The following is a 27,962-nucleotide window of genomic DNA, read 5'->3' on the forward strand; positions in this document are numbered from 1 at the left end:
AAAAATATTTTTATAATGTGGTTTGCTTTCTAAAAAGTACACTAACATTTTTGGAATTAGGACTGTGCATGTAAATTAATAGTGAGTTTCTGAAGTATTATTTTTCTTCCCTTGTAGATAAACAGCTCATTCAATATACTGCCTTTCCACTCCTTGCATTCCTTGATGGGAGTCCAGGTGCAACTGTTGAGGGTGGAAATTCCACATCTGAAACCATGTCCTCCCTAGACAAACCCTTAGAAGTGGATGAGCTTCTGGAAAGCAGCCTGGACCCTGAACCAACTCAAAGCAAGTTAGTGCGGCTGGAGCCACTGACTGAGGCAGAAGCAAGTGAAGCCACACTGTTTTATTTATGTGAACTTGCTCCTGCACCCATGGACACAGATATGCCATTCTTGGATAACTAACATAGCAGGAACTTTGTATATATTCATCAAAATGAACTATTTATTTAGGATATCGTTTGGTATCTTTCTGGGTTTTTTGGCAAATACTTTGGTTAGTATAACCAACTATTGTGGAATCTCTCTATCCTTCTCCCCACAAACAGCTTTTTGAATATGTGTAAGTAGTTGTGTACTTATACAAAACATCATAGACATAGTATGACTTGGTATATGCAACTAAGTTACCAGAGTTTTTAATTGTTGTCAAATATTTGGTATTTACAGAGAATACAAAATATCCCAGGTAATCAAAATTCATGTCATAATCTTTGTTTTACACTCAAACTTTTTGGTTCTATGTATGATTGAGTAGAATAACTCTGTATTGTGTAGAACTCTAAATGTTTTCTGTATTTTAGTTTTCTATTTTTACAACCTTTTTGTTTAAACTTTTTTTTGGGGGGGGGGGGTGCTGCATCAAGACCTGAGTTGAGCTGTATTTTTTTCTGGTTGAATTGGGAACAAAGTGCCTGTTACCTACTTGACTGTTTTGGTTCTGCCTTAGTTCTTCAGTGAGTGTGGTCATACATGACAGGAGAGAAATGGAAGTTTTTATTTATTAAGACAGGAGCCACTTGCATGCATTAGTTCTAACCTGAACCATCCACTTTGATAAAATAAATGTTATCTAGGTGTGACTTTTGTTAGGGGTCATCTTTTACATTGTCTACATTTAGAGTCAATGCTTAGAACATGTTTTCAGATGAACTACTTTAATTCATGCTAGTGTATGCCACAAAAGACAGGCTTAGTTTTCAGTTTCAGAACTTTTTTTTTTTAAAACCAGTAATTGCATGGAATAAATTTCAAGAGGTCAGGTCAGACTCTACAGGAGCTATGTATTAAGTGAAAGATGTACACTTTTTACTACATTAACATGCTGAGATAGTAAAAAAAAAAAATTGATACCATTGAGCATGAAATATGCTGTTTTCATATACAGATAATGTTGTGTTCACTGTTAGGTAGGGATCTTGTAGCATGTCAGTTAAACACTTGTTTTCAAGCTACTTGAATCAGGCAGAAAAAAATCTCTTCAAATTCTCACCAGTTTTTGTGCATTGACTCATCTTCTCTGCCACCAGTAAACAAATGTTTTGGAGACCTAGGGTACATCTGTTCAAGGATAAAATAGCATAGCTGGAGTTGGCTCAGGTCAGTAGACTTGAACTTGTAAGGCTAAAAATTGCTGTGTAGACAGTTGGGCTTGGGCTGGAGCCTAGGCTCTGGGACCTTCCACTGTGAGCCTGAGTTAGCTGACTTAGGCCAGCCATGGGGCAGGGATCCCTGTGTAGATGTAACCATAGTGGCTTTGTGTATATTTTCATTAATGGAATTTGTAAAATGTATCTAGAAAGCTACTATTGTATACTCATTCAGAAGACACTATCCTAGTCAAACAAGTACCTTTTGGCAAGCATAGCAGTAACTGCTTTTAATACCTTAAGACCTAATAACAAATAAGTTCATATAGCACTTAATTTCCTCAGCTAGTCAAAAAAATGTCAACTAAAATGGAAGCAGCTCAGTGAGGTGTGTTTATATACTATCAAAAGCCACTGGCTGTGAAGGTCTCTGGCTGGTATAAGTATCTAATCATGTACTGTTATACCACAGGAGAAATCACCTAGTAAACAATTTTGATGTGGCATGAAAAGATGTGCTATTTAAACATTCTTAATGGGTTAGCTGAGTTGCTAGTTTATCAAGTTAATGTCACTAAATACTGCTTAGACCAGTGCTTCTCAAACGGGGGTTGGGACCCCTCAGGGTCACAAGCTGTCAGCCTGCCACCCCAAACCCATGTCAACCAATATTTGCCTGAGAACAGAGATCTGAGTCTCAAGAGACCCACATTGGAGCTAACAATAGGTGTTTGTAATACTATGAGAATCTATATGAATCCAGTCTGCACATGAAAGTTTTCAGCCTCCACTGAAATACAGCCACCTCTGGGTTTGAAAGAAGTAGCTCTTCAACAGCACACAACATTCCACTTTGCATCCAGCATTTATAATTGTGTTTAAATAAATTAAAGTGTTTGTTTTATAAGGATGGTTGCACTCAGACTTGCTATGTGAAAAGGAGCACCAGTACAAAAGTTTGAAAAACACTGGCTTAGAGTATCTAATGAAAAGCAGACCCAGAAGAAACAATTGAATGGAAAGATAGATTGAGGGAGGTTAGACCATTAAGAGATTTGGAGGAGGGGAATATGTGTAATTAAAACACATGGTAGGACCACACTTGCAGTATTCATTTCAACATGCTATGCCTAGGCTCTAGGTTGCAGAGCTGCATGTGCTTAGTAATTTTCAGTGATCAGTGTTCAAGCTGTTCACTGCTCCTGCATAAGATCACCTAACAGGGTGTTTATGCCATCCCTTCTATTTAAAGAACTGAGTTCACAAACCATAAGAAGGGGTTAAAACCAAAGTTTGAGCACCTGTCCTCTAGGGATGATGTACAAGATATTTTATTCAGATGTGAAGGTACAGACAGCAGGTTGAAATGCATCTCAGGTGTTCTTTTCATGTCCTTATTACTCAATGTGTAACTCAAAAGCTTGAGCTAACTAGTGCTGTGAAAAAAACCCTTAACTAATTAAGCTAGGTAGGAGTATAGAAGCTGGAAGCAGTAAAGGAAAGACTGAAGCCAGTCCCAATTAAAGTGAGTGCTGCCCCTTTGTTGCTACTGCTAACTACTAGAAGGAACTAAATGAGCACAATAAGTGTAGTCTAATAACACATGAGCCAAGACACATTTGCTTCTGTCTGCAGTGGCTCAGGAATTAGACATTGTAGGATTGAGGGACAGGCTTTAACAATGCTCTATTTATACTTCCTTTAATCAGCAGCCCAGTTTGTTGCCACTATTAAACATTAATTGTAGCTTGAAGCACTTCCATTATAAATTGTCAGATGGTGTCATCTGCCTATAGCCTTGTCTGGGGTAGGAAGTTAACCACCCATGCAAATGTTGAGTGCAGGCAATTTGCACTCTAGCAGTTTATCCCCATGGGTGCAAGTCACACTACACTAGGGGCAGAAAGGGGTGGAACCCCTTCATGAACCCTGCTGTGGAAAAAGCTCTATCTATGCTATAGAATGCCACCTGTTAAACACACATTACATAAACTTTCTAAACACCAGTTTGTAGCACTTGTTTTACTCTTGTAGTTTAGTCTTGAGTATGAACTGCATCCCCTGACTAATTTGTAGCCATCAGAAAATAAAAACATCTTTATCTGAATTTGTTTATTGACAGGTAATATGTTCAAAATGACTGTACACAGTATTGGCTTCAGCTGCCTCCAAACATCACTGGCTCTGACTAACGCAGCAGTCTTACTTAGCCTATGCCAATGTGTTTGAGCAATTTAAAATAAAACTTAAATGAAAAGAATTAGCTACATGAGACAGCAGTAGAAACACCATATAGTAGTTTATATAATGACTGATGAAGTACAGCTCTGGGTTCAATCCCACTGAGATTGTCAGTCTCAACCTAACCACCAGCAGAGCATGCACACATACATACACCACAGCTTATTTAATTACAAAGCAGCACGCATAATAGCATTTAAAATTTTCAAGAACTGCACAAAATTACACTTTTTTAATCAGACCAACTAGTTAACTTGATGCCCACATCTAAGCACATGTCCACTGCTAGCAATGGACACACCAGCAGAAACAGGTACCATAAACGATTAAAACAGATCAGGTTCTAATACCCTGAATTTAAAGATTAAATAATTTTGTAGAAGCCAGCTATAGAATGCAAGTCTCTAATGACTGTAGCTTCAGCACTCCTTTTTCTCTGAACTTCTGATCATAAGCATTTGCTGTCACACCCAGCCAGGGACTCATTATCCTTTGCAACCAGGCTTGCTACTTTCCTTGCAACCTCTCAGCTTGATTAGAGCCAGAGTATAACTTAGTATTTTTGAAATACTTTATATATAGCTAAGACACAGGTTTACAATATACATCTTTGACTCCTGGGGCCAAATCCTCCTAGCGTCCTTTTGTCAGGAATAGGGCATGTCCAATACACTAGCTCCAAAGAGAACATTCAGAGAAGTGTAGGTTCAAATTCCTTCAATTTAGCACTCAAGCTAAATACATTAACATATATATTACGTGGTGAAAATAAGACAGAGCCAAAAGGCTTCAAGATATCAGAGAGAAGTGTAACGTGCACCATTTGAATTGGCCTAAATGCTCAATACTTACTGAAGGCTGACTGAAAACAAGGCAACATGAATTGTCAATAGTAGCCCTAACTTGCTTAAAATTCCTCCTATAAAACCTGTTTTTAACTCCATCTAATTAAATAAAGTTCCAACACAGTTGTTCTTGCACCCTTTGCTACTCACAGCATTGGGGGAGGGAGAGGAATACAACAAACTGACTGATTTTACATCTACCTCACCCACAGCACTAAACCTAAAGTACTCTTATGAAAACCAATATCATAGTAATTAATCACTGAGCTTGGCTAGAAAAGTCATTTAGTGAACTGGCAAGAGGACATGATCTAAAGGTAATCATGCAGAACAAGGCACGGTCTACTACATGGGCAGCAAGCACGCACATATTTACAACTACATTTTAGTCTGAAATACTGTTAGTTTCAACAAGTGGGGAAATGAACTGAAGCCTTCAGAGGAGAAGCACAGCTCAGTCAAAGTCACGGTTTGTAAGAACCAGCGGAGCCACCAGAGTCCACACATACAGCACAATGCCAATCCAGCTGGAAGATATCTTCACCCAGACAGATGGCCATTTACTAATCATCGTCTCATAGGAAGAGTCAGGACTGAAAAAGAGGGGGAAAAAAAATAGTTACAGGGAGAGTCACTTACCTGTGATTTTTGTTCTCTGAAGGTAGACGGGTGTAATAGATTACCACTGTGCCTCAGGCTCATGATAGGTTGGGTTTGATTTAGCTCAAAAGTTTTAAACCCCTAGAATACCTTCCCTGTTCTTCAGGAAGCACAAGCAAGCCTGCATGACAATTCCATTACCAATAACTGCTTTTCCCCTGTTCATTTCAAACACAGACTGATTCATTAGTGGTTATTGATTATTACTGATTTAAAGAACTGGGGGATTGTAAGATTTAGTTCAACAATCAGACATAATAGAATCAAGGTTATCATGTTCAATGTCTGTTTGGGAACCTGTGTGTGCACACCAGAGATAAAGCTTTGCTATGCCCACAGTGTAACTACTTTTATTAGCTCAATTAGTAAAGACAAAAAAGATAGCAAAAATATAATTAAGGTGATATCTTAACCATTCCTCACACACAAGCTCATATATTTACACCCTTCCTTGGGGATCTGGTGGTAAGAGGCAAGGGTCCAGCCCTCTAACCTGGCATACCAAACAAGTCTGATGGTCCAGGTCTCCCTCTTACATGGTGGTCTCACCTATTATGGGATCGAGGGGCTTGAGAATTCCTGTCACACCGGTACATGTACTAAAGGATGCATCTCTTTTGAGACATCTGAAAATATAACTTGAATCCCAAAAACCGTAGTATCTTGCACATTCATTACTAGTACAATATCTCAAGTGTGTGTACCTGTACCAGTTGGTGAGGGTCATCATGATATACAGTGAGGCCAGGAAAAGCATGAAGTGAAAGAAGGAATAACTGTAAGTAACTCCATCCCTTTCATTATCTACAGCACGGTGGCTATCATCTCCATCATCCAAAGAGCCATCGCTTCTGGGTACCCCATCTTCTATCAGTGTTGATTCATCATTAGTTAGCGTCAGTTTGTTAACCTGGTTGTTACTGGATGTCCGGATGCTGTGTTTGAGGGGAATGAATACAGTACATGATCAAAATAAAAATCAAATTGTAGTAATCTGGTCTTTAGCAGTAGCACAAGTCACTTAAATCCCAATTAATTCATCTCACCTTGAATACAGAACACACAGCAAAAACAGAATAAGTCCTACAATTCCTTGTGCATCCCACCACTGGACGACCTGACCTTGGCTTGGAATGGTGGTGGTGTTGTAACCAATTATGCGCAGCAAGCTTGGATTGCACTTCCTTTCTGAGTTGGGAAGATTACATTAGAAATTAAACAAAAGAAGGACAGAGTAAATGGTTATGCAATATATTTTTATTTCCACACTGAACACACAGTAATACAAGGAATTTTCATGTCCAATGTAAATGCAAAAGTTTTGCAAGTTCAGAACTTTGTGAAACAAAAAAATGACTTAAAGATAATGGACAGGACAAAAAAAAAGTAAAGCAAGCTAGTGATAATTATGTCACGTCAATACAAGACAGGTGTTAGGAGACAAGGAAATACTCTGAAGTTAACATTTCTTCATTTAAAAGATGTATGAAGTGTTATACTGATCCTGTTACATTCCTTTACTGAACTGTGGCAAAAATACACTGCATTTTCTTCAGAATTCCTAAAATTGTACACCACCAGCAGCCAAACACGACAGTCACTTAGGGGTTGTTTACACAGAGCACCAATATTCATGTATGCTAAGGAGGTGTGATTTCTGAAGTGCAAGAACATTAATAGATCTGTGTAGACCCTCCTGACATGCATTAAAAGTTCCCTAGTGCACTTGAACATGTTTACACTATGTCACACTATGTTAAAAAGCACTAGGGAACTTTTAATACATGCCAGCAGGGTCTACACAGATCTATTTGTGTGCTTTAGAAATCACACTTTTGCGGTGCGCATTCCTGCTCTGTTTAGACTAGCCCTTAAGACTACACAAGAAGTACTGACTAGTATTACCTCAAATACACTCATTTTGAAGATTTAAGCTACGTGAAAGAATGCTACAAATGTTTTTAAAAGCTCAGCTTTATTTACCAAGTTACCAAACTGCAGTGAGCACTGATAAAACACAGAAGAGAGAAACCTGAGCGAATATGTGCTTTCCTGTAATTATTGCAGTTATAGCCCATGGCTAGTGTCTCCCAATGGCACCAACATAGGTGAAGCACAAAGTAATACCTACAGTTAAGGATGCATAAGCCTTACATTCTAAAAAGTCATGGGTTTTTGTTTGTTTGTTTGTTTTTACCCTGAAGGCTAATATTTGGCAGATTTTCACATTTGTTTTCTGCAGTGGAATTTTTGAATGTTTGAGCAAAGAGTTCAGTTGTTTCAAACTAAAAAGAGCATAAAACCCCTGCATTAATCCATTAATATAAAAAAATGACACTTCTTTTAAACAGCTGTAGCACCCAAGTAGGAACTTAAAAATTTACCAGGAAGAGAGGCCATCTAGTGTTCTCGTAAAATTTTGCAATTTATGTAAGTTCTAGAGGTTTGGGTTTGTTTTTAAAAGTATTTTCCTATGTACACAAATTATGTCGTCGTGTGATCTCTTAACAGTTAACCAAAGATCTCTGTTTTTTTGAGAGAAAGAATAGGAACATCTGTAGTGAGTCCTGCATCCTTCCACACAATAAAGCATAGATACATATGAAAGAAGAAAAACTGAAGAAAGACTCCTTCGGAGCTAAGGTATAGAAAGTTGTTCATGGACTGAGACAAGGGTCCTGCCTCTGACAGTATATATTGCACAATACTGTGTTTTAATGCTATCTAGCAAAGAGTTGAACATGGTAGAATTTTTGTTTCTTGTTTTTCTTTTAAGAACACTAGAAAATCCCATACATACTCTCCCTTACTTCCCAAAAAAAAAATTAAGTCTGCCAAGCTTACCTGGTTCATTGGTCATAGCTGACCAGGTTAGATACATTGTATAAATTGTGATCACTGAGGACTGCAACAAACCAGATCGTGGCTGAGATTCCTATATGCAAGAAACATGGAGAAAACTAAATAGGGCAACTGATAAAATGTCCACGGTTAAAATGTTAGCTAGAGAGATGCTTCTGGGTTAAAAAAAACAAATATTCACTGAGTAACATAGCATACCTGGATCTTAGGCAGAATTGACATTACAGAGGCACCAATACACAGCAACATATTAACACTGATGAATGCCTTATTTTCGGAGCAGTCTTCTGGATGAGTGTAATAAACATAAAACAAGACAACAGCAACCAGAGACAGCAGGTAATTTAGAGCCGTAGCTGACAGCAGAGCTGTGAAGGGAGATAAACAAGATAGTTAAATTTGCTTAAAAGAAGCATACGTTATTAGCTTTAAAGAATATTTTATGACTGTACTGCTATATTAAGAATCCACAAAATTGTATCAGATAATGGTTATGGACACATTTAAAACACTGAAACTTAAAAAATGTTTTAAACATTTAAATTAGATACATACTTTAGGGTAGGGATAATTGTTTACATTGTTTGAATAGCGCCTAGCACAATGAGGCCCCGATTCTGCCTGATGCCTCAAGGTGCTATCATAAAGACAAATACCACCAGCAATGGGAAACTTGAGGCTTTAGTTATGCTCCAACACTTCAACTGGGTATTTGTACAGGCTTCTTTACCAAGGAGCTGTTTAAAGCAAGATAGGCAAACCTGTAGCAATGTATCTAAATTTAATTAACAGCACTGTCCCCAAATAAAATCAATCAAATCTGGACCTGTGGAGAGGCATTTTTAAGCAGCTTATTTCTCAATACACTTATTCAACACATCTTTTGCAGAATTATGTAGGCTTACAAGAATCTGTTAAATCACATTTTCAAAAAGCAGACATGCCAGGCAAACAGAAAACTAGCCAACTAGGCCATTTTTGCTTCCTGAAATAAACTAAATTGTAAGTTTTATGATCAACTATTACAATTCATTACTCCAGTGCACTGATTTTAACTGTCTCCTCTATTTTGCCCCACTCACCATACATACCCAAAGAGGAAAGGTCTTAAAGAAAAAATTAGGGATAATTAGGGTGACCATATTTCCCTATGCTGAATACAAGACACCTGGAAGTGAGATCAACGGCAATCAATCAAAACTATGCAGTACAAACATTCAAATTAACATCAAGTTGGCTGAGCCCCTGTTAAAAAGAAATACTACGTAGTTGGATTTTTTTTATTTTTATTTTATTTACCTTATCTTTAAGGCCTTAGGGTTCACACAGGGAGGGGTAAACCCCGCCCCCAACACACATGGGGAGAGGTGACACACCCACACTCCCGGACACCTCACTGGGGCAGAGGGGGGGACTGACCGACTGACCCAACCCTCCCTGCCCACCCTTCATAATTGTCTGGGCCCATGGGACAGACCCGCCTCTCCTGGGACCTGGCACCGCATCTTCCTGAGGCAACAAGTGGGGGGGGGGGAGAGAGGAGAGGAAGGAGAAGAATGACGGCAGGGGGAGCAACAGCACCATGCAGGCTCACATGCCCCCCTCCAGATTTCTGCTAGAGTTCACACCAGAATGTGGCCAGCAGCAGCCTTTTGGCACTGTGCCTGAGGGAAGGGATGCTGCTTCCAGCCACAGAGGAGTGGGGGAGGGATGACCTGGCCTGTGTTTGCATAACTCATCTCTTCCCCCTGCTCCCCTGTGGCTGGAAGCAGCTTGTCCCTTCCTGCCTGCATAAAAACGGGACATTTCATCACCCTAATGATAATGTTTATTATCAATAGGGAGCAGCTACAGCCTGCTTTATTTTTATAGTCACTAAACAGAACATTGAAGTATTGAAAGTCAAGACTTATGAGTTAAAAAAGCACTATAAAGTTTCATAGTTAACATTAACCTCTGCACCAATGTAGATTTCTTTTAGGTTACATATGATTACTGAGAAGTTTTTTGGTACCAGATAAAAACCCAGATATAGCATAAACAATAGGGCTAGAATATATGGAATGAATGAGAGAAAATGCTGTTTATGAAAGCAGAATCTCTTCTGTACTTTACATTCCTGGCAAAATGGCATTATATACTACACTGGTACATCTCACCTCCACTAGGTTTTCAAAACGCACACCGAAATGGGATAAAAGTTCTGTTACCTGCATACCAACATCTTGAATTTCCTTCCTCCATTTTTTCAACCCAAGATTCATTCCAAGAGTGAGCAAAGTCAATAAGCAGGACCAGCTGAATAAGAATGAAGCAGAAGGCCCCAGCCATGCCGACATAAAACCACACTGTGAAGAAAAATCAGATGAAATCAATTCAGAGCAATGGAAGTTTTACCGCTCAATCTTAGAGGCTGGGGAAAAAACCAATAGTGAGAAAGAGGGTTTGCAGCTACATTTAAAGAGGTTTATTTTAAAGTAAGTTATAACTGCATCAAATACAATAAGATGTAATTCAGTGTTATCTTACCAGTAGTAAAGGGTCCCTCTGGGATGAAAAAAGCTCCAACATTAATTGCTACTGCTATAGCAAATTTGAAGAACCAGAATCTAAAGAAGAAATCAAAAACAAAAAGACATCAAGGGATTTAGGGTAAAAAACTTTAATCTGCGTTTGTGCTCACATAACTGATGTATTTTATAAGCATTCAAAAGAGCACAATGTAGATGAAAGTTAATGATATGAAATGACAGGATTTAAAGTTTGCTTATTTTAGCTTTCATTTCAAATACATAATCTTTGCTTCCTTGTTTGTGCACATCTGAGAATTGTATTCATTAACTGTTCTTGCAAAACACAGGTGATACTGCTCACTAAATTAAAATATCTTTTGTAATGAGGCAAAGAGAAGCATCAAGAAGGGAAGAGTTTAGACTAGGCAGTTTTTGTTCTTAGTCCCGAGTGTATATACACAGCTTCTTAGTGATGTCAGTTCAAACTCCTGTTCTCATGCCCCACCCATAGTACCATGCAGTTGAATCTAGGATGGATAAATATTACAATGTTTTTTAATTAAAAAAAAGAATCCAATTTTATTCCTTTTTTTAAGGTTTTTTTTTTATTTACACATTGCTAGTTTTGGCGGGGGTGCGGGGATAAGGGGTTAACACTGTCTTGCCATTTTATAATCTTAAATTGCTAAAGTGGATGTTTTGTACTTGTTTCCTAGAATCCTAATCTAGACAGTTCTATTCTACCCCATAGGCTCCATGTTGGCGGCCCACTCCCCCCACCCCCACCAGCTCCCATTGACGGTCTCCCTCTCTAGGCTCCTCATCCCAATTCCCCCCACCCTGTTCAGATTCCTTCACCCAGTCTCCCTGACCAACCAGTCCCAAGTGTCCCGTCACTCCACCTCGTGAAATCTGTCTTCACCCAAAATAGCCCTTAGTTCCCTTCCCCTCTTCGCTCCCAGGACAGAAAGTCTCTCGGCTCTCAGTTTCTGTGCCAAGTACTGCAGTGGCCCACAACCAGCAATAGCAACTGTAGGAAGAGTTCTTCTCAGCCCTGCAAACATGGAGGGGAGGGGAGCATACTCAGTGCAGATGGAATCTGAAGTCTCTCCTGAGTGTACACAAGCAGATTTTTGAAAGGCTTGTAATTTAGCTATATTTTGGTATTTCTCCTCCACAGGTACAGCAAAAGGTACATCTAACCACACAGAAAACTGTCCTCCAAATTTCAAGCCCCTACTCCAAAAGTAAGGAGGGACTAGATCTTCTCAACAAAATGGCTGTAACACATTGTTTGCCTGTGTGTGTGGATATTTCCCTAATCTTGTTCTCAGAACTGGCTGACCACTTTTGCTAAATTTTCTTTAAAAATTCAGCCTTGGGTAGAAACCCAGCATGGAAAATTTCAGTCTGAATAGTCAAAGCTGGGCAAAGTTATAAAATCCTGTCTCCAGTTTGTTATGATAGGAAGTGTTCGGCAACCTTAACTATAGGTGGTACTACCAGTTCCAGCTATAAAAAATTAATATAGCTCAAAAGACACAAAGCAAAATAATAGGGTCCTGGTCCATGCCTAGGGTTCTTAAGTAGTATGGTAACATAAATAATAATAATACAGAGGCATATGTCCAGTAACACATACAAAGCAACAAGCAATGACATCAGAGGTAAAAGTCTAGTTGAGTGGTTCTTCACCTTTCCATGCTGAGATTCTCTGACACCCCAGCTTGAGAGAACATGATCCAGTTCTATAGAGGAATAAATTTCAATGTGGGGGGATTTTTTTAAACATTATCAAACTGAGTGGGGGAGGAGCACATAGAAGGAGAGGAGCTCTATTTGAGTTTTAAAAGCAGGCAAAGCTTATTTTAAAATCTGGATGGTTCAGTGCACTAATCACACAAGCCATAATGCATTAGCTCCAGTTTCTGAATCCATGTGAGGAGTTTGATTTCCTCATCATCAGCTTGGAAGAATAACCTTGATAAAGGAAGAATAGGTCCAAGCTTTGCATAAATAACATGCTTAATTCCAGATCCTTTTCAGATTACCTAAAAGCTTCAAGTACCTATATGTACCTACCTGGTTTAACTTTTGGGAAGAATCCAAAATTGCTAAGCATTCCAAGGATTACTGCTGGTTTACACATAGGCTGCTGGAGTTCTGTAGGCTTTTGTTTTGATTACTCTGATAAAAACAGGAACTGCAGAGATAGTACTCATTTCGCAGTTATGAATTTACACCAGGGGTCGGCAACCTTTCAAAAGTGGTGTGCCGAGTCTTCATTTATTCACTCTAATTTAAGGTTTCACGTGCCAGTAATACATTTTAACGTTTTTAGAAGGTCTCTTTCTATAAATCTATAATATATAACTAAACTATTGTTGTATGTAAAGTAAATAAGTTTTTAAAAATGTTTAAGAAGCTTCATTTAAAGTTAAATTAAAATGCAGAGCCCCCCGGACTGGTGGCCAGGCCCGGGCAGTGTGAGTGCCACTGAAAATCAGTTTGCATGCTGCCTTCGGCACGCGTGCCATAGGTTGCCTACCCCTGATTTACACAAATAAAGTAACTGTCCCACTAGATATTGTTTGATGGCTCCAACTTGTACACAAGTGTGGAAAAACTGACAGATATATATGGGTAAATTCAAGGTCTCTGCTCTGCAGTACAGTCTTGCTGTCACTGATTTAAAGAGCACTGTTGAAGATACTTGCATAATTGCAAAATTAAAGACATAATTTACATGCAACTACCCTTAATGGGTACCGCTGAAGACACCACTGCTTCTGGCAGAGATGTTTAAAAACTACATTACTACATAATTTTTCAGTAATAACAAAACAGTTAAACCCTCTAGATATGTTTGCCTTGTGCCCACAATCTTGCTAGACTAACTCTGGCAGGTAGGTAGGACTGAAACAGGACAGCAACTGATTTGACAGTTCAGCCTCAGGAGCAGACATGAGCCTCCAGGACAAAGATATCTGCCACAAGAAGTTATATGAGAAGTGGTCTCTTAGGTTAAAAGGTTTCACACCATGCAGAATTTGTATATATTTTTAATAAGAAAAGTGCCTTTCAAAAAATGCAGTAAAAAGGTGTCCTTTTCAATTTCATCCATGCCGGAAGATGATATATATGCAAGAAAGATGACAGCTCAAGGGCTGCAACAGGTGTTGGTACTCCTAAGTACCTATACCACAGTGTGAGTTTGCCATAATTAGTATGCAAAATCAAAGATGCTAAATCATTTCCGGGCATGATGGAGACTTCCTCCTCTTGCTTATATAAAAGGGACGCTGCAAAAGCCATTTATTTTATAGAGGTTTGACGGTATGGTCCAAGAATGATGGGAAGTAGAAAGGAGCTTTTTGTACATGGCTGGCTTAGTTGAATTATTGTTCATGTCTCATTGTTGTTCATGTTTGCTTTTTAATGCAGAGGGTATTACTCTGACCATTGTATTTACAATACAAAAACTAGAAACTGTATAGGTGTCTTTTTATTATTTAAATCTAAAGAAACCAAAAAAAACCCCCCACAAGTAAATAAAACAGAGTTGGCTGTCGTGGTCGGTCTAAATTGCTTTTCCCCCTGCGGCATGGGAATGCAATTCTGTACAGCTTTATTAATTTCAGGAGATTTATACAATGAAGTCCAAATTGTCAAAGTGAGCTCAGTAGAACCCAAGCAGCTAATCCCTGGAGCTTGCCTAGTCTTTCCTATTTTAGTCAATCACTCTTTTCTTATTATGTGGTTGTTTGTGGGTAACAGCAGGTGAATCTTCATCTTCTGCGATATAAACATCTTGAAAACACTCTGTTCAGCAGCTATCACTATGGGTGCTAAGAGTTTTCACTGTAGAAACTGTCTTATGTGTTTTGAGCCATGTTCTAATGACAGCAGTTTGGATTCCACTGTTTTAACAACTATACTGTGCACAAGTGGAGCCATGGAAAGACCACCAATAGAATCAGCCAGATTCTTGAAGAACTAGTATTTTACAATTATATTTGGTAAGGTTATCCTAGATATGAATATAATAAAATATGGGGAAAAAAACATCTGGAAGTTCAGAAAGTACAAAATAATTTCTCTCTACCAAAAAAAGAAAGAAGGGGAAGAATAATAGACTTGTTATTGAATGGGGTGGAAACGACTTTAATATTAAGACGACTTTGAACAGAATCATAGAATATCAGGGTTGGAAGGGACCTCAAGAGGTCATCTAGTCCAACCCCCTGCTCAAAGCAGGACCAATCCCCAGACAGATTTTTGCTCCAGATCCCTAAACAGCCCCCTCAAGGATTAAACTCACAACCCTGGGTTTAGCAGGCCAATATTCAAACCACTGAGCTATCCCTCCCCTACAGATCTTCCATTACTGGAATTCAAATTCCAAAAGTAAACTTTTACAACTGAAGGGGTGTGTTCACATTCATCTCTCTCCTCCCTCACTAATTTAATATGATTTTCCTTAAAATATTTGATTGGTGAGGCTACATTATAGTTCCATCTGCTAAAGAATTCCTTTTTCATATCACAGTCGGTCTCACTGGAATGTTTACCTACTAGTTATTATTTTCACAAATAGCTATATCATACATACACACCAAACTGTCACAGTTGTTGTTCTCGTATCTTACCCATTGTGCACTGCTGCTCTTGGATCACTGCTGCTCTTTACTTTGATCATCAACAAGGAGAACAGAAGGAAGAACATGGCCATACCAAAGCACACACGGTACACAGCTTTGTATCCGACTAAGACATCACAATTCACATGACCATGCACACCAGGAATAGTTGTTCCAGTCCCTCCATCACAAAATCCAGGAATCTATGATTAACACAAAATGTTTCAATGATCTCTTAAATGCTTCTGATGAAGAAATACATATTTTTCATTTTATTAATAAAATATACATCACTTAATTCTGTAAAATTATTTACACCATGATATGTCGCTTAAAAATACAACATTTCATAGCTGCATGAATTATGCAAACAGGTAGTCCACTAAATAGATTAGGTTTGCTTTAAAAACAATTAATTTAATGTGTGGGTTAGAATTATAAAACAAACTTATTAAAAATCACACACACACACACACAACCAAGAGAATTCAAACAACACAACTGAGCCACCAGTCTGAAACAACACTAATAACAGCCCCAGAGTCGCATACATTTCTGATGACAACAACTATTATGATGGTAATGAAACAAAAGGCATACATTCTTAGGTCTGTTTGGACACAGCCTTGGCTGGGAATGGAGTCACAGCCTGCGGCTGGGCTGGGGCCAGGAGCAGAGCCACGCGAAGGCTGGGGACAGGGACAGGTGCAGGGCTGGGAGCCAGGGGTGGGGCTGAATGGTGCTCCCTCCCCAATTCCCCGGGGGGGCTGGCCCGGGCCCCACCATGCCCCCAAATGTTCCTTCACACGCACCCTGGAGCCAGGGGAGGGGTGCCCCAGTTTGGGGACCTCTGATGTAATTACAGCAGTCTGTTCAATACATGACTAGCAAGCCATATTAGAAAAGTCACAATTCTTTTAATCAGTTGAATTAATTGCAGTACAAATTACTTATTCCCATTAGGAAAAAATGTGTCACCTAAGAAAAATGATGTCACCTTATATAGTCTCAGATTTAAAAGCTAAAATTTAGCAAGTAGAACACAATGAATCCAGAAAATTTATTATTCTGCATACAAATGTGTTGTGTTGGAGCAGCTCTTGGACCTAAGTAGTAATTCAAGAGACTCAACTTTACTTCTGAAGGCTGCTGCTTATATGACAACTGCATACCAATTAACACTGCACTTCTTCCAAGATTCAGCTGCTTATACTTAACAGAACTTGTAAGACTATCTGATGACTCTAAGTAATATTACAAGCATGTTTACTAGTAGCAATGCAAGTACTTCACAGCATGAAGCATGACACCATGAAAGTATGCGACTGTTAACTATTTTGCAACATCTGTTCTACCAAAACATGAAATCAGAAAAGCAATGACCTTCTTCAGCTGTTCCTCCATTCCTGGCATTAGCATGACACAGGCAACACTCACTCCAAGGAGCAAGATGAAAGCATAAATCAGCCTAGTTATGGTGGAGTTGTTTCCACTGGGGCAGCATCGGCACAGCAGACATGGGGCACTGCCACATAAACATGGTATCTGGAAGAAAGATACATTATAGAACAGTTTACTTTAAACAATTATGAGCGGTTTATTACATCATTCAAAGATTTACACAGGATGTGTGGATTTTTAGTGATGGAAAAATCTAGCCCATCTCCTTATCAATGCAAGATAATTCCCTGTAGCATGTTACATTGTTTTGTCTAGCCCAGGGAATGTTCCAAGGGATTAGGTTTCTACACTAAAACCTACCACTGTAAATGTTAACGTCTGCATCAATGCACAAAAGCAGATTCTGTTTTCCAAGGACACTAGTTAACTTCTTTGGGAGAAAGTTCACAGGTTTGGGGTTATTTTGGTGCAGAGGGGGCCCTAAATGTTGCACCATGGTCAGTTCTTATTTAGCTAAGGAAACCTCTGCCTGTGAAATCTGTTTAACATTTTGCTGTTCTAGGGTTTTTTTATTTATACACTCAGATATTTTGGGGAAGGACTGTCAGTTTCTATATGTCTGTACATTAAAGTTTAAGGGCTATTCATGCCAGTTACTGAGATTTCTCAGCACCTCTGTAATAGAAATAAAATGGTCCAATCCTTCAGTTAAAAACATATTGCTTATTGACGGAGTTTGGCAGCTATTCAAATCAAGACACATCAGGTAATTCCCAATTACCTGATTAACTTGCACAAAATAAAAAGGATTCAAAAATGGAATACACCCATAATTAGTTCATATCTAGCAAGTATTTTCAGTTGTACAGTATTCCTTTCTACCTTTGCCGATATCTTGAGGAAAAAAAGTGTTATAAGTGAGGACAAAATAACTCACTCATTGCTTTAGCACATCTGGATGCAGTTTGCTCTTAGACAAGAAAATATGTGTTATTTCATTGTAAACCTATAACATTTTGCCTCTTAGCAGCATTCTCCCATCCACAGATTGCATTAAATGAGGTTGGGATTGCACAAGTGAATGTCAATCTGATAACAATTGAAAGGAATATCTAGGAATATGTATCACCCCAAGATATTTTCTTTTTAAATGTAGTTTTCTTCATAATTTAGTTAAAATGGAATAACATTGTTTTAGTCTATGGTAGGTAGTGCAGGTGGGTGATTAATATCTAAACTTTGGTGGTCATGTAGTTTTCAGTGGAAATGTTAGGTTACTGATATCAGAATCACTCAATGCTAGCTCAGTGTTTCCTGTGGTCTTGTAGTCACCCCCAATCTTTTTTACCCTCTTCATCTGTATTTGCTGTTCTTCAAGGTTGGAGCAGCCAAGAGCTATCACAGTACTCTACTACAGAAACACCTTTCAAAGAGTACAAATAAAGCCACAGGAGCGCACTCAGAGAGCACAATCCTAGTCCATTTCCCCTCTACTTGCGCACATAAAAGGCTGCAATAATAAAAGCTTTTGCTTCTGCTATTGATTTTTCCACTAAAATCTACAGCTCAAGATGTGTTTGGGCACATGGCAGGCAACAGACCTGGTAACTGTGACAGGGTATGACAAACACTGGCTTAAGCTATATAGCCACCACTTGACGCTCTAACATAGATCTTAACCTTTCCCTACATGAGGCTCCCAAAACAACTTGTTCCTCAAACAACACTCATAACCCAGATTATTTTTTCCATATCTGAGTCATTTGCACCTAATCCCTTTTCCAAGATTTTTGGCTGGTGCTAGGCCGAATGGTGGGCTTGGCAGAAAAGGAATTGCTTCACCAGCTGCTGCTAGGGACAATCTGCGCAAGAATCACTGCTCTGATGATGCCCTGGGTCATAAGCAGGGATCCTAGAAATCTATTTGCCATGGAAAAAAGTGGAATTCGTGTTTGTATGAGAATCTTTAGTTTTCACATTTTGTGAAAAAATAAAAACATTAACAATTAACTAAATTTTACTGAAAATACCAGTGTCACTTATTCAATGTAAAAGCGGCAAGGAGTTCTTTGGCACCTTATAGACTAACAGACGTATTGGAGCATGAGCTTTCGTGGGTGAATACTGACTGCCAGAGCCCCAGCCAGCAATATGCCACTGATGTTTCAGTTAATAGAGAGAGACAGATAATGGACACTTGGATAAATCGAGTTCTACTATATACCAAGAAAATATTGTGCTCAACCGATACCTATACATATTGTGGCATGGAGAACTAAAGTTCATTTTAATCACAGAAAAACACGGATTTTAATGGGGGTTTTTAATTGGAGAATTTTGGGCTTTTTATCACAGAAAACTAGAATCCTTTGTCATAAGTCACTCACTCAGTGCTCAAGTGACTGCTGCGGCTTGCTCCTAACTAAGGATGCAAAAGTGTAAAGCAGTAGCATAAATAAAGAACAATTTTCTCCTTGTCCTTGGGTCCTAATGCCTGACTATCACACAGGCAGATGCTTTCGTTTTTTTTAAATCGTGATTTTTGGCACCCTGACATTGTTCATGCTTCCATTCATGGCAGTTATACATGCACATCACAGATTCCTAGGCACACTTCTCATGCATAATACAGTAGAACCTCAGAGTTATGAACACCTTGGGAATGGATGTTTTCATAACTCTGAAATGTTCATAACTTTGAACAAAATGTTTTGATTGTTCTTTCAAGATGTTTACAACTGAACATTAACTTAATACAGCTTTACTATGCAGAAGAAAAATGCAGCTTTACCTTTTTTAGTTGTTAAATGTAAACATAATACTGTACTTGCTTTTGGGGGGGGGGGAAGGAAGTGGGGAGTGTCTCTGCTGCTGCCTGACTGCATATTTCTGGTTCCAAATGAGGTGTGTGGTTGACTGGTCAGTTCGCAACTCTGTGTTTGTAACTCTTAGGTTCTACTGTATTTATTGTCATAGCATCATAGTATCTCTGAAAACCAGTCATGAACCAGGACTGCACTGTGCTAGGTACTGTATAAACAGAACAAAAAGACTGTCCCTACCTCAAAGAACTTACAATCTATGTATAAGACAAGAGACTCCGGATGGATACAAACAAACCAACGGGGCAATACAAGGAAACAGCGAGACAATACTGGTCAGCATAATAGGCAGTGGTCTCAGCATATCAGCAGCCTAAGCATTGTCAAGTTTTTTGCAGGCTGCACAGTAAAGGAGAGTTTTAAGAAGGGATTTGCAGAGGAATAATGAGTTAGTTTTGCAGCCATTTACAGAGAGCTCGTCCAAAGTGTGAAAGGGAGCATGGGAGAAAATATGAAGGTGCTTGTTTGAAAATTTAACAAGCAGGCAATGTAGGTTGGCATCATTGGTCAATCAGCGGTGGGAGCCGAGCTTTTGAAACTGAATAAGAGGAGACAGGGAGGGTAGGGATAGGCTGTGAAGCGCTTTGAAAGTGAAGACATGCAAATTATGTGTTTATAATAGAGATCATAGTACAATTGCTTCTTAAGGCCTACAAAGAACCTCATTACAGTTACTGTCTTTCCTTCACCTTCACTAGCTTTATTTCTACACTTAGCACATATATTTACTTTTTTCAGAAAACGGAATGAAATAGAATTCTGTACATCAATTTTTTTGTTTTTAAACCAATAGTATTTCATTCAAAACAAGGTGTAAAGTTTTTTTAAATGCACCTAAGTTACTCAGGACACTAAGTCCCATTGATTTTTAAAAATATGTACCCGAGATCTCCAAAACCGCTCTTGTACCCTATTCTACCTATTTGCACAGCAACTAAACTGCAGTGGTACACAGAATGACTTCAAGATAATTAGTAAGCCGGTGATATCTTAAGAAAAAAAAAATCTTTCCCATGCAGAGGAGTTGTAATAGTTAATGTATTTTTCCACTGAGTTTTTAAGTCTTAAGTAGAGTTGTTTTTAAATAGCATATTTTTGAGTAATCAGGATTAATTTCCAGCACCTAACAATGCTCAGTATGATGGTGACATCATTGTAGACTGCGCTGCAGTAACCGAAGTGTCTTGGTGAGAGAGATGCTACAGAGGATGCAGCTGCTGCTAAGTGAGCCATGAGGAAAGAACTAGACATGTCTAATTTCAAGAAGAGGGAGGTAGCATTTTTGCAGGGTACCCACCCTAAGGGTGAAGAACACTGTGAAACTCAATACTGGTATCAGTGACATTTTCACTATTTTTGGGGATCTGAAGGAAAACCAGCACATTCTCCGGGGCAGTAACTGTTCCTATCTCCTGACAAGCGGCATCAACGGCCAGGCCAGTTAGGCTGAGACCCAGGCCGACGGGCCTAGCAAGTGGCAGCCGGACACGCCGAGCCGAGCCGGGCGGCAGCGAGGGAGGCGATCCGGAGTAACGAGGACTGAGGGGGCCGGTAACGGCGGGGCAGGGAGCGCGGCCCTGCAGCGACACGCGGCTCCGCTAGGGCGGCAGCGCCGCTTCGGGGAATTAAATCCCGCCTGGGCCAAGCCCCGGCAAAGGCTCCGTGGGGACAATGGGGCGGGAGTTCCGGGGCCGGGCGCAGCGGGCGGAGGCAGAACTGGAGGCCCCCGCAGGGGCCGGGGATTCCCGCGCCGCGGCCCGCCCCACGTTACCCAGCTCGCCACGGAGCACAGGCCCAGGACGCCCCCCATCTCCCAGGCGGGCGGCGGACTCCGGCGCGTTAAAGATGGAGGCGGCTCCCGAGTCCAGCAGCTTCTTCCTCAGTCAGCTCGTTGTTTACCCTCCAGACGGGCGCTTCCGGCCTCTGACGTTAGCGCATGCGTCACTTCCGGAAGGCGCGCACACACCCCCCCCCCAAACACAAGCGGCGCCGCGGAAGGAGACATCTCACTGCGCAGGCGTTGAGGGGGCATCGCCTGCAGAGCCGGGAGGGGCGGAGTTTTGTGCAGGGGCGGGGCTTCCGAGCAAGGTATAGCGAGGGGCGGGGCTTGGGCAGAGGGGGCGGAGCTCTGGGAAGGGGTTGGGGCTCCAGGACCAGGGCGGGTTGGGATCAGGGTGACCAGACAGCAAGTGTGAAAAATCGGGACTGGGGTGGGGGGGTAATAGGAGCCTCTATAAGAAAAAGTCCCCAAAGTCGGGAGTGTCCCTATAAAATCAGGACATCTGGTCACCCTAGTTGGGATATGGGGGGAGCCTGGGGGTGGGGGCCCCTGTCGGCCATGAACTGCAGCTGAGAGTTCCTGCCCTTGACACGGTTCTGTGCGGTCCCGCCCTCACCCTGGCTCCTGCATGTGTCCAGGTGCCCTGCTCTAGCTGGTTCTTCCCTACCTTCAGGTACCAGAGCTGTCGTTGTCTCTTCTCCCTTGAGCAGCTGCCACTAATCTAACAGCTACTACCTGCTAAGGAATTAATTGATAATAATGGAAAAGAAAATGGTCCAAAGTGAGAAGCCTGATTTCAGACAACATGAGAAGTTCTTGTTATGGGAAAATGAAAACAGGTTCCAGTCTTGCAGTGAGCACCACATGGGCCCAGAAATCCACCACTGCCAAACACACTGTAGGATCAAGGCCCAGCTATGTGTATGCTTGGTTTGTTCACTTGTAATCAGAGTTAAATACTTGGTTACCATAAATTTGGTGTTACATGCACCTACAAATGACTAACCCTTGTATTTGTCAAATTTCTTTGATTATTGATAAGTAGGACAGATTTGACATAATAGGTAAAAAGGGTGAGAAGGAATTATCTTTTAGTTTTTAACAGAGTATCTAGAAACACGGAGTACTGAACTGTATAGGGAATAAACGTTGTGTGACTTAGTTTTCTCCCAAAATAAAAAACATTGATTACTGAATAGTTGTATGTTTCTCCAGACAAAACTAACAAATAAAAAGTGTTGGGTGAGGTTCTATGTCCCGTGTTATGCAGGAGGTCATTATGGTCCTTTCTGGTATTGAAATTTAAGAATATTATTTAATATCGCACCTATAATTGCCTGGCCCCTCAACTTTCTGGATGGTATTGTCATCTCCCCCTCCTGTTTCTTCTGCCCTCTTTTATGAGGATCTGCCAATTAATTTCCAGCTCATTTCTCTAATGCAGCAGGTGAGGCTAATCAGCCAGCCAGCCAACTTCGGGCCTCTGGCTCCAGAAGAATGGTATTCCTTAGGGCCTGCTAGGGCACTTACTACATATAGGTGGTATCTCAGCGCCTCTACAGCCCAGTGTATACAGGCATTCCTTCTCGAGAAGAGTACCAGATTTCCTGGTCTAAGTTTTCTACTTATTAAGGATAGTGTGCTCTTATACATGAAAGGTTTGGGATAGCACTGCACCCATGGCACCGTGCAAGGCATCTGTAGGATGAATTATTGAGAGAAATCAGGGCTGTGCAATACTACTTCTTTTTCAACGCTTAGCCAGACAGTTGGCTGTAGCGATCGTTTGCCATTTGGTCCGTTCCTGCACAACTACAAAGGTTTTTTGACGGCCTGAGAGTCCAACATCGGAACAGACTTGATGAACCCATGTAATAGAGGTTCTGTCTATGGGCTGCCTCCACCCCAGCTTGGTGGAATTTTATCCCAGATGTTACAAGCCACCTGGCGAACAGCATTTGCTGGAATGTCTTGTGGCATCCTTGCGACATGTCCAAAAAGCATAAGGCACCGCCTGTGGACAATGGCCCCAATAGTCTGTATACCTGAGCGACCATAAACATCTGCATTACAGATGAAGTCATTCCACTTTATGCCCAATATATAAAGTGGACATTTTGTCTCCAGCTTTGTCCAGTCTGAGTGGTGTAGTGTCCATATTTCACAACCGTACAACTCTATGGGAAGGATATATCTCGAATAAATCCTGAACTTGGTTGTCATACTAAGATGAAGTTGGTTCCATACCTGTTGTAAATGGACCATGGCAGATGCTGCAATGCCAATCCGATGAAGAGCCTCCATGTGACACTTGGAGGAGCTGGTAAGTATAGAACTCAGATAGCAAAAGCTGGAAACTGATTCAACGGTTTCATTGTTCAAAGAGACTGGAGTCACGGATAGACCTGGACCTAGATTTTGCAGTTTTGTCTTTGACCACGAAACATGGAGACCAATCTTAGCTGACTCCTCCTCCAGATGCTGGAATGCCTCATGAAACCTGTCGGGGCTCTGTACTAAAAGAGCAACATCATCAGCATAGGGAAGGTCTGTGAGTGAGAGATCACCGATCTCAATGCCTATCGACCTGACAGAATGCTGCATTATGAAATCCATTGCCTGACAAAAAAGAGTGCAGGGGCCAAAACACAACCCTGCACAACACCAGATACTGAATTAAAAGGCACTGACATCCCATTCCCCAGACGAACATGGGCAGTGGTTCCATTATGCAGCTCTCTAATCAAGTCCAGCAGAGTGATAGGGATACTTATGCCCTTTAAGGCCTTCCATAACGTAACACGTTCATTGACTCTAGTCCAATACTGGCTTTTTTTATAGAACCTGCTTAATTTTCTGAAATGTTTGATCACACTATCATGTATCTTGTTGAGGGGTTGATTTTTTTTAACAAGGTTGTTGAGATCCATCTCATAAGGTAAAGTCAGCACAAATCTTCTATAGTTCCCTGCTAGGTCTAGAAAGGCCCAGACTTGCTTTTAGTTCTTGATATAGGGGTGTTTGCAAGCCCTCAACCAGGGGTTGTACTTTACTGTTCCTATTAGATACCTCAAATATTTCATCTTCCATTTTCCCATCTTGCACTTCATTGGGTTTGCTATTAAATTGGCCTCTTGTAGGCTTGAAGGATGGCTGCTAGGTTCTGGAGGTTGGTGGACCAGTCTTGACTGTTGACCACCACATCGTCTAGGTAGGCCACACCATAGTGATGGTGGGGCCATATCATCTGGGCCATCAGCTTTTGAAAGGTGGCTGTGTGGCCCTGTGCAATCCAAAGGACATGGTAACAGGCCTACTAAAGTAGAAAAGGCATTTTTTCCTCAGAAGTAAGGTGAATTTGCCAGTAGCTCTTAATTAGATCTACTGTTGTGATAAAGCGGACTTGACCAAGGCAATACGTCAGATCATTGACTTGGGGAATCAGATATGCATCAGATTCAGAAATGGCATTTATCTGATGGAAATCTGCAAATATATATGACAGTTCCATCCAGTTTTGGTACTAAAACCACTGGACTATACCAGGTGCTATGGGACTCCTCAATTACTTCCAATCTTAACATTTCTTGTACTTCCTGAACAAACACACATTCTCAGATTTGATATGACTTCCAAATGGGCTTGGCCTCTGGCCCTTTGTGGATGTGGCGAGTCACCAAGAACATTTCTTTGTAAGCTCTCAGGAGTTTGTTTGTGTGTCTTCTCTGCCCATTAGACTGCTCCTCCCCAACTGATACAGTCTCTATGCCAATTTCAGCCATTTTAGGGAGCTGAGGCACAAGATCCTTTTCTCTCTCCTCTGACTGGGTGAAGAGGCTTTCCCGAACCTTTCAGGGTTTAAAACAGATTTACATTATAAATCTGCTTTTGTTTTTGCTGGCCCAGGCAGTAAATTTCATAATGTACTGGTCCCACCTCACAGAGCACTTCATACTGGCCCTGCCATTTGGCCCAGAATTTGCTCTTCAAGCTGGCAAGGAGTAGGAGCACTTGGTCTCCCAGTTGGAATTCTCTGCCGTTAGCCCCTTTATTATAATATAGCATCTGGGTCTGTTTGGCCTGAGAGAGGTTAGTTCGGGAAGAGTGGCACGAGTATTCTAACCTTTCCCTTATTTGAATGACATATTGGAAGACATGGGAAGTTCAGCCACCCACTCTATCAAAAACTCCCTAACCAAATCTAACACTCCTTGAGGCTGCCTCCCATAAAGGAGCTCAAAAGGGGAGAATGCTGTGGTACCTTCTTCGGCACTGCAAACAAAAAGATAAGGTAGCAGCTGGTCCCAGTGTTTGACCTCTGGTCCCACAAACAGTTTTAACACCTTCTTGAGGGTCCTTTTGAACCGCTCCACGTGACTCTGGTAGACTGAGGTATGGAGCAGTTGTACTTTCAGTAGTACCCACATTTGCTGGAGCATGTGAAACATGAAATTCATCCCTTGATCAGGGCCAACTTCTGATGGAAGGCCAGCCCAGGAAAACACTTGGAGTAGCTCTCACAGTAGGGTGAAGGTAAAGGAGTTTCATAAGGGAATTGCCTCTGCATATTACACAAATTCCCATATAAACTTGTGACCTCACACACTCTTCTCCATAGGGCCTAATATATCAATCCCTACCTGCTCAAAAGGGGTTGCAATGAAGTGAGGGGATGAGAGGGCCTGGCCCCAACGTTTTGGGGCTACTTTTTGGCAATCGGCATGATAAGCAAAAATCAGCTACTTCTTTATATATCCGTGACCAAAAGAATTGGGCCAACAATCTTTTTGAGGTTTTCACCTTAGATAAGTGTCTGGACGTGGCAAGAGCATGGGCTAGCTGTAGGAGTTCCCAACAGGCAGGCCTGGGAACTAGGAGTTGATAATCTGGGTTCTTTAGTTTGGGGATGTCTTTCTTCTTGGTTAAATAATAATAAAATCTAATCCCCTAATTCAAAGTGGGGAAACTGGTGAGTGTACAGATATAACCACCTTGTTGACTGTGGTGAATTGGTTGAAACATTTCCAGAGCATCTGGCTGTCATGTTGAGCTGCTACAACATCAAAGCAGTTGCTCAGGATGCTGTAGTCTAGGATGGGAAGGGGCTCTGCAGTGTCCTTGGGTGGGGGATGATCTACCAATTGTTGGGATGTTCCCTCCCTAGGGTCTACCCTTTCGGAAGATTTTTCTCCTGGCTCCATGGAGTTGCCTCCAGCATGCATAGGCTTGTCCTCCCTTCCAAGATTTCTTTGGCTGTTTTTGTGAGCCCTGGTACCCTCATGAGACTTCTAAAAGATCAGACTGAGTGATGGGCAGGCATTTTTGGGGGAGGGGTTCTTTTCTTGCATCTGAACAGGGTCTGGGTATGGAGGGAAGTGATTCTCCTGCCAGGAGCATCCAAAGATGTTTCCAGTTGCATCTTAGGGTCACTGGCCAGGGTAGGTGATCTGCCACTCCTACTCGGAGGTGCCCTATCTGATCTGCTACCTGCAAAATGACAGAAGCCGTTGGGTATGTACAAGTTTCTCCACAAATGCAGGAAAACTGAATGGCTTTCTCTCAGGGCTGTGAGTGGGTCCTGGTGAAGAAGAATTTACACACACCCCGAGTCTGTCAATCCCTCTACTGTGTTTGGCCCTATTTTTAGACAGGACCACAAAGGGTCTCAGGGGCAGTTCTGTTGGTTGGTTTAGGTTCTCCACAATTTGGTCAAAGGCATTCTAAATAGTATGCTCAGGTTGCCCACAGCAATAATATACCACTGGCCTTTCACCAAAGGATGGTGATGATCCCTTGAAAATCTGGGAATTTAGGGCCCCTGTTCTTTGTCTGTGGGCTTCTGATGAGAGTAAAGTTTCAGTTGCTCAAGGAGGACCATTACAGCAACCCTTGCTGGGTTGGTAGGTTGTCTCTCGCCCACATTCTAAGTGGGGCCAGCCTACCAGGAGACTGGCCTTCCCACTTTTAGGTAATTCAGCTTCCAAGAACCTCTCAGTTGTCTCAGCTGCCTCCTCAGTGGATGTGGGACAAAACCATCAAACCCAGGTTTATACCATCATAGGGGAAATGTGCAGGTTTTTTTCTAGGACGATATTGTCCATGACCTCCACCACTGTCTTAGCCTCTAGGCTTAACCATTGAATAGCCAGGTCCCAGAGCTGCTGAGCTACCACCCAGGGGCATGCTGCCTTAAGGAATGGCTCTGACTGAAATTTCTTTCATTAAGCCTTTAGAAAGGCCAAGGTGGTCCATGATGGTGGTCTTTAACATTGTATAGACTTATGCCTGATTCACACTCAGGGCCTGATCAGCTGCTTGGGCCTCTCCAGACTTCTCAGCTTTCCAGAGGACATTACCATCTCCCACCTTCACTTCCTGCTGCCCTCTTTTATGAGCATCAGCCAATTAATTTCCAGCTCTTTTCTCAGGTGCAGTAGATGGGTCTAATCAGCCAGCTGCAGGCCTCTGACTCCAGAGGAATGGTATCCTTGATACTTTCACAGTTGGTCAGGATGGATCAATACATGGAAACCCGAAAGGGAGAGGC

The 27,962-nt window shown here is 41.2% G+C and overlaps 2 protein-coding genes across 4 annotated transcripts in view; one reads left to right on the top strand and one right to left on the bottom strand.

Annotated features, from left to right (window-relative positions):
- Positions 1-3,843, top strand: part of HSF2 (heat shock transcription factor 2) — a 42,737-nt gene extending 38,894 nt beyond the window's left edge. For all 3 annotated transcript variants that reach the window (XM_045011959.1, XM_045011960.1, XM_045011961.1), the window contains exon 13: positions 118-3,843. In XM_045011959.1, the coding sequence (XP_044867894.1) occupies positions 118-407 (290 nt within the window). In that variant the 3' untranslated portion in view covers positions 408-3,843. The remainder of the gene's footprint in view (positions 1-117) is intronic.
- On the bottom strand, positions 3,689-21,564 carry SERINC1 (serine incorporator 1). The gene is made up of 10 exons (XM_045011962.1): positions 21,407-21,564; positions 16,736-16,897; positions 15,362-15,555; positions 10,729-10,808; positions 10,410-10,547; positions 8,398-8,567; positions 8,182-8,272; positions 6,384-6,525; positions 6,042-6,272; positions 3,689-5,270 (listed from the first exon to the last, which is right to left on the bottom strand). Exons 1-10 carry the CDS (start codon positions 21,443-21,445, stop codon positions 5,132-5,134), a joined length of 1,386 nt encoding a protein of 461 aa, XP_044867897.1. The 5' UTR covers positions 21,446-21,564; the 3' UTR covers positions 3,689-5,131.
- Positions 21,565-27,962: the final 6,398 nt, after the last annotated feature.

Source organism: Mauremys mutica, chromosome 3, assembly GCF_020497125.1.
Source record: "Mauremys mutica isolate MM-2020 ecotype Southern chromosome 3, ASM2049712v1, whole genome shotgun sequence".
NCBI classification, from domain to species: Eukaryota; Metazoa; Chordata; order Testudines; family Geoemydidae; genus Mauremys; species Mauremys mutica.